Source organism: Theobroma umbraticum, unplaced genomic scaffold, assembly GCF_002168275.2.
Source record: "Theobroma umbraticum cultivar Fairchild unplaced genomic scaffold, ASM216827v3 scaffold_95.0, whole genome shotgun sequence".
NCBI classification, from domain to species: Eukaryota; Viridiplantae; Streptophyta; class Magnoliopsida; order Malvales; family Malvaceae; genus Theobroma; species Theobroma umbraticum.
In genome coordinates, this window is record NW_018397257.1 from 9,998,042 (window position 1) to 10,012,702 (window position 14,661).

The 14,661-nt window shown below is 33.4% G+C and overlaps 1 protein-coding gene across 1 annotated transcript; it reads left to right on the forward strand.

The window, feature by feature from the left end:
- The first annotated feature begins 1,084 nt into the window (after window positions 1–1,084).
- On the forward strand, window positions 1,085–5,228 carry LOC110412653 (RHOMBOID-like protein 1). The gene is made up of 5 exons (XM_089782918.1): window positions 1,085–1,847; window positions 2,727–2,890; window positions 3,799–4,309; window positions 4,659–4,785; window positions 4,971–5,228. Exons 1-3 carry the CDS (start codon window positions 1,462–1,464, stop codon window positions 3,978–3,980), a joined length of 732 nt encoding a protein of 243 aa, XP_089639044.1. The 5' UTR covers window positions 1,085–1,461; the 3' UTR covers window positions 3,981–4,309; window positions 4,659–4,785; window positions 4,971–5,228.
- Window positions 5,229–14,661: the final 9,433 nt, after the last annotated feature.

The window sequence follows — 14,661 nt, forward strand, 5'->3', positions numbered from 1 at the left end:
TATTTTGTTTGTAAATGATTTTTATGTATTTACATGTTGCATATATTCCTATTTTTTTCAAAAAATAGAAAAAAATATGTTCATGCATCATTAAATAACTTTAGCACATTATACTACAAAATGTTTCTGGTTTAATGAATTCTATATCTATATTTAAAAAAATTACAAAAGGAATTCTATATTTGTTAATTATTAATTAAAAATCGAATAATTTTATTTTTGAAAATGGCACGACTCTTTGTATTAAAAATGTAAATGAATCGGATTAGATTAGTTGACATCTTTTCTGTTCAATATTCAACTTGGCTCATCTATTTAAGTTAATGTAATTTAAATTTATTATTAAAATATAAATGTATTTTTTAATTACAATTTTTAATATTTTCAAATATATTATAAAATTAAATAATTTTCTTAGATATAATAACAATCTGATTAAATTGAATTTAAAAAAATTATATTTAAAACTCGTCTAGACTTAAATTAGACTTGATGCCTGAGTCACCAACCTATGAAAAGGTGTATTTTGGATCATTTTATTTTAATTATGTTCAAATAAAAAAAAGGAAAAAAATCATTTGAAAAATTAAAAATCTAAACCTAATTATACAGCTTCAAATAAGGGTGTATAAATAGTTGGGTCAATATTAACATTTTAAAAATTAAAAAAATTAAATTTACTTTTTTAAAAAATTAAACATACTTAACAAAAATCAAACTATTTTGATCAGCTCGATTGGTTTTGAAATATTGAATTCGAGCAAATTTTAACAACATTTTTAGCAAATTTTAATATAATAAATATAAATGTAAATTTCAACTTTTTTTAGCAAATTCAGTAATAATTTTAATAAATTTATATTTAAAAAATATAACATATTAATATATATTATATTTAAAATTTTTATTAAATCAAGTAAAACTTTGTAATCGATTTAGTTAAAAAATTTACTCATTGAAAATCAAATCAATCTGATCAAAATAATCAAAATTTGAAAACCGAACTTATTGATAATTGATATAACTAAATCAAATTAATCGAAACCTAACTTCAAAACCTCCAATTACATTAAAAATAGGACAGCAAAAACAAAACAAAACAAAAGCAGACCCCATCCCATAAAAACAAGAAGCAGCAGCGGCAGCAAACGCGAAGCTTTGTCTACACACGGAGATAGGAAGAGAAGAGAGAGAATCCGTGTAATATCAGGAAACCAAGCAAGGCTTACAAAAAAAAAAAGAAAAAAGGAGATTGACATTCCAGAATCGTAGAACAACATTAATTTATTTCCATAGAGGGAACCCCTGTATGTTTTTTTTCTTGTCTTTGGTTCATTCCTTAACTAAAAACCAAACACAAGTACCCGGAAAGTGTGAAAAGGGAAATCCCCATATGTTTTCTCCTCTTTGGCTCTGATTTTTTTCTGAAGTGAAGAAAAGGGTGGTTTTTTTTTTTGGTAGATGGGGATGGATTCTGGGATTCAAATCAAGGTGACGAAACCCAGGAAAGGAGACAATGTAGTGCATCCGGTGGGACCAGGTCATGCCACATCATCATCGCAGCCATCCACGTCATCACCGCTACCTGATGGACAGCGGAGGCAGCATCAGCAGAGCCAGATGCACGGGCAAGGGCAGCAGGTACAAGGGTTGATTGAAAAGCCATTCAAAAAGTGGGTGCCTTGGATGGTTCCAGGCTTTGTTTTGGCTAATATTGTCGTTTTTGTAATTACCATGTTCATTAATGATTGCCCCAAGAACTCGGTTTCTTGTGTGGCAGAATTCTTGGGAAGGTTTTCTTTTCAGCCTTTCAAAGAGAATCCTCTTCTTGGTCCTTCTTCTTCTACGTAAGCCTCTCTCTCTCTCTCTCTCAATGCATATATTTGTCTATGTTATTTTAGGATATCTTTTAGAAAGATATAAGGTTTTATAGTTTTTGGGGATTTTTTTTGTTTGATAGAAATTTTGATTGGTAAAGTTTGCTGCAATATTTACTTCTGTTTTGTTGTTTCTTATTTTGGGGGGTTGGGATTGTTTAAAAATTTTTCATCTTTTATGATGTTTCTGCATTGCTTATTTGTTGGTTCATGTTTGGTAACGTAGCAAATGATATTGGAGATGAAATCATGGTCTTGAGGTGGAATATGTAAACTTAACTCACAGAAAATCAGTTGCATGGAAAATTTTGACATTAGTTGGTGCTGGAATGATCATTAATTTTGCTTGTAGAGAATGATCTTGGCAAATTTAAAGTGATAACAAAACAATTTGGACAGCCTAATCTGGCTGGCAATTCCACAAACTGGGCAGAGTGCATTTATGGAGATTAATATATAAAATGTAAGGTCAGTCATGATTCATAGACCACTTTTGGGAAGAAATGATACCTGGGTGCTACCAGTTGTTACAAGTTCTACTTTAGGTGTCTTCTTGGAAGATTATATAATAACCAAGATTTCTTTGGATGCTTTTTCTTTAATTATCCCAAAGTTGTTGAGTATCTACTTGTAGGCTGCTTTTCAGAAAATTGTTTTTCGAAGTCATCCTTGAGTTTGGTTTATATACGGTTTTAGCTTGCCTTTCAAAAAAATATATCTATATATATATATATATATATACACACGGTTTTGGCTATGAAAATGTATTTCAGTATTTGTATATCATTGTTACAGTTGCAAATTACTGGTTCATTGCTGACCTGTCCTGTTATGTTTTTGTTTCTTCAGATTAGAGAAAATGGGTGCTTTAGAAGTGTCTAAAGTTGTCCATGGACATCAGGCATGGCGCCTGCTTGCTTGTATATGGTTGCATGCTGGGGTTTTCCACATACTTGCCAATATGTTGAGTCTTATATTCATTGGAATTCGGCTTGAGCAGGAATTTGGGTTTGGTATACATCTTATTCCTAGCTTAAACTTTGTTACCACTGATGACATGAACCTGTATAGAATTTACTGCTTAAGAAGGAATACATCATGTAATTGTTGTGATTTACAAAATTGAGATGTGTATGGCAGATTTCAATGACTAATTGCTCTTCCAGTTCCCGTGCTGAATTGTTAATTCATTTTCCTTAGATCCTCATATGTCAGAATATTGTCAGTTATTATTTATTTCTGTAAAATTATAGAGTGATCGTATGGGGCCTTATAAAATATCAAGTGCTCTACAGAGCTGTAAATATAAAATTCAACATCATGATCATTATTGCAGTTAAATTCTGCGGGATCACAGTGCACAATTTTAGAAATGAAGGACTTGCTTGAAGAAACCTTGTCGACAAACACTCGCTAGAAAGAGTCTGCACAGCTGCCTAGTGGTTGAAGGAACTTTCTGCATCTGTTGATAAAGGTCACATCCTAGGCTAGTGGTTAAATATGTGTTTCATATGAGTTCGGACTTTGAAATGCTTACCAAAATAGTAGATAGAGGCTATAGATAGCAGTTAGGGTGGTTAAATTGAGGCCGAGTAGCTCAAAACATGTCTGAGATGAAGTGTGCACTTAAGACTTTCTGATCTTCAGTCGGAATATGTTACTTCGTTAACATAGTGTCAATTATTGCTTTGCTTTCTGGGATAGCTTTGACCTGCAGAATTTTACTGCTCCAACAAACTAGAAACTTTCTAAATTCACTTCTCGTCTCTTGACATCAGCATTTTTCTAGGATAATGGGTCAAAAAGGATGGCAAAGAACCTCTGAACTTGTTTTTGGAACTGCTTCAATTTTACCTACTGAAAAGTTATTTTACTAGTTTAAAATATTTAATCCTAATTTCTCTTTGGTCTCTTTCTGCAGTGAGAATTGGCTTGCTTTATCTAATTGCTGGTTTTGGTGGGAGTTTGCTGTCATCTCTTTTTCTTCAGACTGGTATATCAGTTGGTGCCTCTGGTGCACTTTTTGGTTTACTTGGAAGCATGCTTTCAGAACTCATCACAAACTGGACAATATATGTAAATAAGGCATGTAAATTTTACTGATATTTCATTCTTTAGAGTTTGTTACATCTGTGAGCAAATTATCTTACAATATCAGTTTTCTATGTGCAGTTAGCAGCATTGTTGACTCTCATTTTGATTATCGTAATAAATCTAGCAGTGGGAATCCTTCCACACGTGGATAACTTTGCTCATATTGGGGGATTTCTTTCTGGGTTTCTCCTTGGATTTGTATTTCTAATTCGCCCCCAGTTTGGATATGTTAGTCAGAAAGATGTTCCTCCAGGATACATTGTCCCTTCTCGTAAACCTAAACACAAGCCATACCAGTATGTCCTGTGGGTTATCTCTCTGATACTATTGATTGTTGGGTAAGTGCCTGTAATCCTTTTGTATTTGGATTCAAGAAACTTTGTATGTGAGATATAAAAGCATACATATTCATGTTCGAAATAGGCTATTACCTCATAAATGTACATGAGTGATGTTTAAACGGATTATTCTTTCAAGTTGATTTCCGTGACCATTCATTCAGTCTCTTCAGTTATTACACCCACAACACCGTGTTTCTACGTATGAACAAATGGGAGAACAATATACTTTTGCTGATGCACAATGGTTGAGGGAAGACATTGTTAATCATCATTCTTATCTTGCTTTAATGTGAACTTGATATAAATAGACATGTTATCTTAACACCAGTTTCGTAATTATTTCTAGATACATTGTTGGCCTAGTTCTGCTCCTTCGGGGGGTTAATATGAATGATCACTGCTCTTGGTGTCATTATATGAGTTGTGTTCCAACCTCATTGTGGAGCTGCAAATCACAACAAGTGTATTGTGAGGTGAGTGGAGCTGCAAATTACAACTAGTCTTTTTATGTTAATCTAAGTATGTTCACGATGATTCTGCATATGGCTGGAAAATTTTGACAACTAATATCTTCTATTGCTCTACATTCATAATTTATATACTGTGTTCACTTGTTGAAACGTACATGTTATTCCTTTATTCACCAATTTTATTGCAGTCAAGCCAGCTTGGGAATCAACTGAACTTAACATGTATAAGCAATGGGAAAAGCAACATCTATGCATTACCAGATGAAAATTCTTCTCAGGTTCAGCAGCTATGTTCTAAGCTCTGCAGTTGACCCTCAAGCATGTACAGGATACGATTTATTTTTAAAATTATATAAGATTCGATGCAGTTGTTAATTTTGAACATGTTACATGTTCATTTTCAATTTATTAGATGAGAATATTTCTCCAATGACAAGTGCTCTTTACTTCTTAGAGAACTCATTATCGATACCTTATGTTTCATAGGTCTCAGGTAAATCTAAGTATGTTTATAAAACTGAAATAGTAGTCAATAGAATCAAGGTTCTGGCCTTTCAGATATCTCAATTGTATTAGACAGTCATGGGATGGTATTAGTTTTCAGACAAGATGAAAAGGAAAAACATTTCTTTTCATTAGAGTTTCTTTGTCTCAAATTGCTTGTCAGATTGCCCTTAGCTAAGAATTTTTCGGACAATGTTTGTTCATATTATTCCTGTGCTAAACCCTAAACCCTAAACTACATAAAGGTTTAGTATCCATACATGAAAGTTGGTGTGTGATTGGAACACAAAATCTAGGGAGCTAAGCAATGAAATAGTTAAATTATTTGCCAAAACTTGCCGTTCCTTTGGGAATCCAAAGGCTTAAGCCTTAGGAATTATAACTTTTTGATATTTTTATTTACCTTTATATATCTTTTTTTCTGTTCTTTCCCCTCTTAGTTCTTACTATTTTCTTCTCCTCATTAATTTTGTCCTGCTCTTGCTTTTTCCTTCTCTTCTTCTTTTTCCTTTTTCTTGTTTTTGTTTTTGCTGAATCTCTTCTTTTTATTTCGAATGAATTCGTACATTTAAACATGACAATGGTAAGAGTTTTGTTTTGTCGGTCTGATTGATATAAGAACCAAATGGGCTGACTATTTATTAAATGCTATCATCAACCCAACTTTGGCCCCAATGAGTCATAGTTTTAAACCTCTTTTGATACAAGTTTCAGGATACAAATCTGGGATTTGTAATAAATATTTAGCTTTCTTTGGGCCATTCATCTGGTATAATATTTGTTGGACTGGGACTGATATTTACCTTAAAGTTAATGCTAGTCTTGAGGCCCAAAGGCCCATGATTTTACATCCTCCATTAACAATAATCTATTTACAAAAAAGGGTTTTCACGCAGATGTGTATATTAGAAAATGAGGAATTTGGAGAAAATATTTTGTTTTTTTAATATAAAAATGCTGTAGTATCAATTAGCATAGAAAATTTAATGGTTAAGCTTTGTTTGTACTCTTTCATTGTTTCAAAAAAAAATTGGTTGCATTTACTCCCATTGGCTAGGGTAGAATTAATATATAGCATTGGTTAGGATATGGTGGTGAAGCTTTTGATGAAGGATTTCTCAACAAGAAAATAGATGTGAAAGGGCATTGAATAGCCTCATCTTTCATTACCATAAATCAAAAGCAGTTGAGCAGAATAAATTGCTCTCTCACTATATATATATATATCCAATATTCAATTTCAAAACTATTTCAAGTTTTTTTTTTTTTGGTTATGAGCTTACTTAATTAGCCTACAAAATATTACTATCATTAATTGGACAAGATTGTTAGATAGATAACTCTAGAACTTGGTTTTATGGTTTTTAACCTGATTTTTGTGCATTTCTCAACCAATAAAAAGCCACAAGTAGAGAAATATTAAATAGCAAAGAGAAGTAAATGCAAGAGATAAATGAGAAAGAGAATTACAATCACACGTAACTCTTTCAGCAAACTTTGAATTTGCATATGAAAAACCAACCCTTGGCCAGCAGAGTTTGAATATGAAATCTTCTATTTTCACTTGATGCTCCCTTTGGTGTCCCTTTCATCATTTGGTGTCATGTATTTTCTAAATTTTTCACATCAAGATTTAGGGTTTAGAATTATAGTTTAGGGATTAAAGATTAGAATCTTTTAGTAATAACACAAAATTGAAAATGTGAAGTTAAATTATGAAAAATAAATAAATAAATAAAACATCAAATGAGAAGAGAGAATCTCTGCTTGTTTTTAGGCAAAGTATATAATACATTCTAGACTTCTTAATAAAATTAATTTCCATTTATAACCCCAATGTTGGGATGAGAATCCAATGCTTAGAAGTTCCATATAGATATGAATATTTTTCCAATAATGACAAGTAGGGAAAATTTTTATTCTAATGGTTAGGTTTATAACCGTATTTGCCTTTTATAACTTAACCTTTGGATTAAAACTTTTTTCCTTTCTTGCTTATTTGCATCCCCTCTATATACCTAACGAACCTAAACAAGAAGAGAATGCTAGGCAAATGAGTAGGAAGAAGTACTAGTGGCCACAATGCACCACATTTTCCAATATCATTGTCTCGTGGCTTTCTTTCCTTTAAGACACGTAATCTTCGATTTATCCATACAATATTGAAATTATGCATAGAACATGGTACCCGCTACTACAACTACTACTACTAGTACTACCCATGCTCCCAAAGCCGAAAAGGACATGTACAAACCAGTGTCCTCATACCAAGCTGTTAGATCAATCAAGGTACAAAATTATGTCTTTTACTCAAAAAGAAAAGTAGACAATCAGGAATTAAGAATTTTACATGAAAAATGATTAAAAAATAATCATATAAAATTATAAATCGGATCAATAATTTGTCATCACTTTCGATTCGTTCTTGAATGTAGAGTTATTTGTTTTCACTTGGAAGCTAGGTTGGGATATGGCAAACAAAAGGAATATGTGGCCATGATTTACTCCAAACTTCTCCAAATGAATAGGGTCTTACAAAGTCATGGTGGTTTTGAGTATTATTTGTTATCTTCCCTTATTATTATTATGGCCGTCAAAGGCTTCAATTAATTTTACAACCTCCCTTATTACCTAGCTATCATCTCTCTGTGTCTCTCTCTCTTGCATTCCTTGCTTTTTCCTTTCCTTCTATATTTCTTTTGCTTTTGGGGACAAGGAGATCTTTGGCCCTTTTGAATATTAGGAGAGGTAGTTAAGTTGGTTGTTAGGGTAGTTGGTCGTTTACACAATACGAGAAAAAAAAAATCTAGTGCCATAAATTATTGCAAGAAGAATCACAAACCTTTGGCCTTTGCAAAGAAAAAGGAGAATTAAGGGTACAGGGGAACAAAGAAAAGATCAAAGATATGATGCCATTTTTTGCTTGCTTGAGAAAATTTTCAAGCTTTGTTAATTTATTCCCCATGGAGATTGCGTAAAGCTGAAAACCATCCCCTTAAGGCATGCAGAGTTTCATCAAAATAGAAAGCATGATTTTGGGGGCCAAAAAGAAAAATAAAATGGTCCCTACATCCAACCAACGGTTTGACAAAGACCAGGCAGGGCTCTTGATGATCGCATGCATGCCAGCTTTGGTACAGTTATTGCCCAAGGATCATTATTGGCCTTTAATTATAGCCATTGGTATGTTTGGTTCTAGTTCTTCAAGCAATCTAGTTTTTGTAAGAAAATTTATGACATAATTCCCTTGTTCTGGGCACGAAATCAGATTAAGAACAGGATTAGATAGAGTGCTTAACAGATTAGGTTGCCTCATGATCCATTTGGCTTCAAATGTCAAAACTCAAACCCGTTTTTGTCATCTCAATCAATGAACTAGATATTCCTTGCAATGATCTTATTTGGAACATTCGCCTGGCTTGGTGACCATGAATATATGAAGAAGGGGTTTGGACTAAAGGTAAGGTGTGAATAATTTCCACAAAGAAGATGACACAGCTTGCAGCTATTGCATGTGTGGCTGCAGTGACTAGTCATGAAGGATATAACCAAAAGATTTTTAACAGGAAAGGGAGCTCAGATCCTGTCCCTTCAATCAATTTTATGGCCCTTGTGAATAGAAGGACATCATTTATCATTGCCCGATTTGACCTATTCCCATTGTTTCCTTGATCCCCAAATCTTGTCCATGCAATTTTATTTCAGAACTGAAGCAAAAGGAAAATGTCCATTACCCATTTCTCAGAATCTTACTTTGAAACTAAACAAGTTTGAACATGTTGCTTAATGATAAAGACATGCAATGAAAGTCATGACTCATGAGGGGTTCCAACATTGGGAGAGGTGGGAATCTATCTTATTCTTTTGTGAATAAAAAAGTTAATAAACAAAGATTGAAAATGGGGCAAATTATCATTTCCATGATAGGTTACAGAATCCTCCATTTTATTAAGCTAACATCAGTTATCCACTTAGCTGACAAGCCTGTCCCCCCTCTCCGGAGTCAAACTGGCTTTAAAAAGCCTTATGTCCCTGTCCATTTTATTCCAAAAGCGCAAAACTTTGCTCCAGAAAATCAGTCTCTCAGGTTGGCTTTTGCAACCCAACTCCTCAACATTTGCATAATGCGGTCTTCTGCCTCATCAATGCACCAGCAAGCCACCCTGAATTTCTACTCTTGTTAGCTAGCCTAGCCGGGTACACATGATCTTCAAACTCTCCAATTTTCTTATTCAAAATTGGTGCAAGTATTCAAATGGTCAAATTTATTACCATAGAAATTAAGACATTAACGAGTATTCTAAAAATACGGGTTAAAATAGTGCTATTCTTACTTTAACTGCAATAATTAAAAATAATTTAATAATTTCTTACATATATCATTACAAATATATCAAAAATATTCTGTCCAGAAGTATCCGTTTCAAGAATCTCAGACTTACAGGTAAACTTTGAGTCCTTGAGACACCCAAATGCTGGTACCTACCCAAGAGGGTTTTTCAAGGGGAGGGGGAATATCTTGAAAATTGAGGGAAGGGTCACATCTGGTGGGTCATAGTCATCAAAATTTGACAAAAATCAGATGAAGCATCAAGGGTTTATTTTGACAGGGGAAGATCACATGGGAGTAAAGGAGAATAGACAAGGATTGGTGCATGGGGGCAAATTTTGCTTGTCCCCTTTGCTGCCAAATCCCCTTAAGCCCACATGCTAACGGTTATGTTATCCTTCGTCTCGCCCACATGCACTCATTTCTCTCACCTCTCATCAGCTGGTAGACAAGCCAAGCATATTGTGCCATAACCCAAATAGCTTTTATGGCCTTTTCCTTTCTAATTCCTTCTCTTTCTCATATGTAACATAGCATGTGAATGTGATTTATGTTATCCCTCTCAAACCGCCCTTTTCAATCTATCTTCTAAGGAAACCCCAAATGCATTCCATGTGATCGTACATTAACTCCATTGGCTAAGATGAACATGAATCTTGATTCTAATCCAAACCAAACCGTATCCACACATATGAAAACATACCCGTATAGATATACTTATAGATAAACTTCTGTCCGCATATGTATTAAAGTACAGAAGCACAAAAGAATGTAAGCTGATAGTTGCTATATGCTTTCGAATTAGTCCAGTTGAATGTATATAGTTTTATTCCAAAGGGAAATTTTGATTGAGCTGTCGACATCTATCTTTAATGCAGGAACTTGAGTAAGGAACAATGCACCAAAACAAAAGGGATATCGAGAGGGACGTGGCATTGTTTAATCTATATATCCTTCCATGCATGCAGCTAACGCAAGAGATATTCCAATTGGGCAAATGGCAAAAGCCACTAACCCAAGACCAAGGGCACCCACATGACCAAAAAGACCATGCATTTTACCTCATATCTGAGAGAAATTAAGCTGATCACTGGTGGTTGAGGAATGAGAGAGACTCCCATAATTAAAGAAAAATTCAAAGGTCAGCTAAAGTAGCATGTTCCAAAATAATCCCACCTAAATATTCAATCATGTTAGTTAAACAGTTTGGACCCCATATATGACCCCCCTAAACTTCATTATTTTCCCCACTCAAACAAAGTGGCAAGTGACCCTTTGCATCAACGTTATATCCTTCTCTACTTTATCAGTTAACGTCTACGGTTGAGACATATATTTCAAAATATTTAGGTAGAAATGCTGGAATTCAACACGTATTTACACTTGGAAAAACAAATAAAATAAACAAACAGGCTTGAAATTGAAGGTTTGCATGCATGCAACCCTATGGTCGTGTAAGATTAGGAACAGCCTAATTTGCTTAGGCCCGGTTGAAAATTGATTGGCATATGCCCAAGTATTATCGGATTCCTTGGTTTTACAGCCAAAAACAAATATTAAATACAGAATTTTAGGTGACCTAAAAGATTTAGAAAATATATACCAATTTTGAACAACGTTTTATGGCTAATAATTGTTGCATTTTTAATTTGATTAATTAATTAATTAATTTTTTTTTTTCTGAATTCAAGTCAAATCCTTGATTTGCAGACCATATAACATATTTATATTTACAAAACAAAGCTTTTAGGGCATCTAAAATTGGATATTTGGAAGTTGGTCCATGGAGTTTTTGCTATCCATCCAATGCACGAAAACATATAATTACAAAAACTAAACAACAAAAACAAAGTAATTAATAAGTTAATCGTATCTTAGATTGGAGATGAGAACAAGGGGAAATGGGTTTCGAATCATATCATGTAAAATGCTTTAGATCGGTAATTGCCAAATAGAAAGATTTCAAAGAACATAGGGCGGATATGTAGCCACACCAAACACTTTTTATATTCATTTTGACTTAAGACAAATGAATTAGTTCTTTACCAAAACAAATGTTGTCGACATAATTATAAGTTCACATTTAAATAAGATTTAGAACAAACAAAGAATGGCACTTCAAACCCAAACTTTATATCTCAACCAAATTGAATTTAGAAGTAACTGTTAATTTTTTTTTAATTTGTGTGAGAGGAGTCTCACTGGAGATAAAGAGGATTTGAAACTTGTGGTAGTAGCAATGATTTTGATGAAATTATTTGATTCTTTTTTTATATATAAATTTACCATTACAAGTAGAAATTTTAGTTATAATCAAATCATTTTTATATACAACACATATTACATTTATGAAATAAATCAATCAATAAATTAATTAAATTAATAAATCAATATAAAATTCGACAAATGGAAGTCAATAAAGAATCTAAGTGCAATTGCTTTCCTTTATTTCCTTTTTTATCTTTTTGTGTACAATTTTCACTTTTGGAGGAAACAAATGAATCAAGAAAAAATGATTATCAATCACATGGGGCGGGGGAACGTTGCGAGTGTGAGCACGCTCTAAATCAGACGCAATCATGATCCCAAAGGTCAGGCCGGGTCCCCTGCTGCTGGTCGCATCAAATCCCTCCATATTTTCGTACATTACGTGGATACCTCCCACTGGTCCACGTAACGACCAAAATTTTAAAGAAAGATTTCTTTATTTTTTTTATGCTTTGTGGCATGCACATGCGGGAGTAAGCAGAGAATTGGAATTAGGAAGATTCATGGACTGATGGCGACAAATGAAAGGCTCACCATCCTCGAACGGTGCGTTTCACGCATCCCTCGCTTTCCATACAATTTTGGCCCACAGCCTACCCTTGCACTTCTTTTCTTCTACTAGTATAGTTTTCTTTGTTGAATTTGTTTGTTCAAAGCCTAATTTTACTCTATTTTTCTTTTTTTTTCTCTTTATAATTGTCAAAAGAATATCACAATCCTTTCCTTTTTTTGGGTTCATTGCCAACTTATGATTAGGACCCTAATAGTGGATACGATTTGACTTTTGGTCAAAAACAATGTGTTTTGATTTTGTTTTAAATTCACACGTCTCGTCTTTTATTTATAACAAATATTACTATATGAATTGTACAATTTTATTGATTTTATTGTTTAATTTATCATTACAAATTGATTAATAGAAGTTTTGGATGAGAATTTTTATTGTTATTTTATTATTTAACTAGTAATAAGTTTTCTATCAAAGTCGTGAAAAATACTTAACCTTCCTAATTAAATAGGAAGGCCTATGTTAACAAATTATGTTTAGTAGATTGAGTAAGGTAATTAATATCTTCCCTGAGTGTTAATTAGTAGACAAATTAAAGCATGTTTGAATAATACTTGTACATTCAACAAAACAAGGTTAGAATTAGGTCATATTTTGACTTTCTTTGTCACATTGATCAATAAGCATACCATCTTTGAAAGACATAGGTATCTTTATTTATCTTTTAAGATTAGGAATCTTTAAACAATGACTAATTGAACTAGTTCATACGTCAATCTAAAACTTAAACGTTAATATTTTAATTTTCTCGAAACATGAAAAGAAAGTTAAATTGTCAACTTATAGATAAGTAGAAACTCTTCTTTATCCGATTTTAATTTTGAATGAAACCATAGTCAACACTTTCACCTGGATATTTTAAAAAATAAATTAATTAATTTTTGTTTCGATTAGTCTGATGAATTCAAATTACGCCTAACTTAATCTTTCCGTCGAAATACAATTCGGAAAACATTCTTTGAAAAAGTAATAATTAAAGTTATTTCATGCGTTTGAAACCTAATAAAGTGCATGAATTGACACAACTGTTAGCCAAACATGCATGTTTTAGTCGAAAGAAACAATTAAAAGGATAATCAAAAACGACATGGCGTGGAGAGTAGAAATCAAGTGCGGGCGCGGGTGGCTCGAGATTGCGTGTATGTGCCCCACTTACAGTTAAAGTCCGGCGGTTTACATGGCCCGATGATTACGGGATTAAGTGGGTCCCAATCCCCACGTTGGATGCTTTGGTCCCTCAGTGTCTTGTAGTTTAGCTTGTAAGATTTGAGCTTCCGGTTTTTTTTTGGGGGAAATCTTAGTGGGTTTTAGCCTTGATCCATCTCATACACCATACAAATCTTTCGTGGGTCCCCCATCTTGTCCTTAAATCACATCCGTTGATCACGCCTCGCCTTTTCATAAACTAAAACCAATTCCACTCGTCCCTTATTTGCTTTACCTTTTCTCCGTTGCACCCTTTTCTAATACCTATTTATACCCTTTTTCATGCGAATTAACTCCAAAAACTCAGTCTATAGAAAATAAATCTCGATTTCAGTGTAAATAATAAAGAAAATAGAAAAATGGGATGAAATTAAATCTATTTATATTTTTCCTTTCCCAAGAATTGCCATTGCCCATTGGGAATAATGGAATTTCAATTATGGCGTCACATACCCTCAGTCAGCTGATTAAAAAAAAAAAGGAAAAGAAAATGTGGGAAGCGTTATTTGGTTTTATGCTGGTTGCTTTTTCCTGTTTCCAGGTGAATTATTTCTCTGCGTGCGGTGGAGTGTGACAAATCATGTGGCTCCATCCACCCCCACACAATTCAGAGCCGAGGCATGTGTATGCGGAACAACTAAGAAATGGAGTAATATTTTGCTTTATATTGTAAAGGTAAATAAGATTTACCATTTCCAGATTTCAACTCAATGTCTTAAAGAGAGGAATTCCTATTGAATGGGAAAGGGTTGTCCTACTACTACTACGACTACTAATCTAAGGTAGGGCCAAGGCCAACAGTCCTAAACTTATCCGTATAAGCTTTATGTAATTGGAGGGTAAGTGTAGATTGTAGTTAATTTATTTTTTTTACATAGATTTAGAAAAATAGTTTGGTTTCACACAAAAGCAACATTAATGATGATTTGTTTGAATTTTTCAGAATAATGGGGCTCTATCCCTCCTTAGACCCTCCTCTTTAAGTACCCCCTTGCTCCCTTTC

Excerpts from the sequence above, each read along its gene's own strand:
- LOC110412653 (XM_089782918.1), top strand. The coding sequence starts at position 1,462 with ATGGGGATGGATTCTGGGATTCAAATCAAGGTGACGAAACCCAGGAAA. Across the intron at positions 1,848-2,726 it reads CTTGGTCCTTCTTCTTCTAC|ATTAGAGAAAATGGGTGCTT; the intron begins GTAAGCCTCTCT and ends TTGTTTCTTCAG. Across the intron at positions 2,891-3,798 it reads TGAGCAGGAATTTGGGTTTG|TGAGAATTGGCTTGCTTTAT; the intron begins GTATACATCTTA and ends CTCTTTCTGCAG.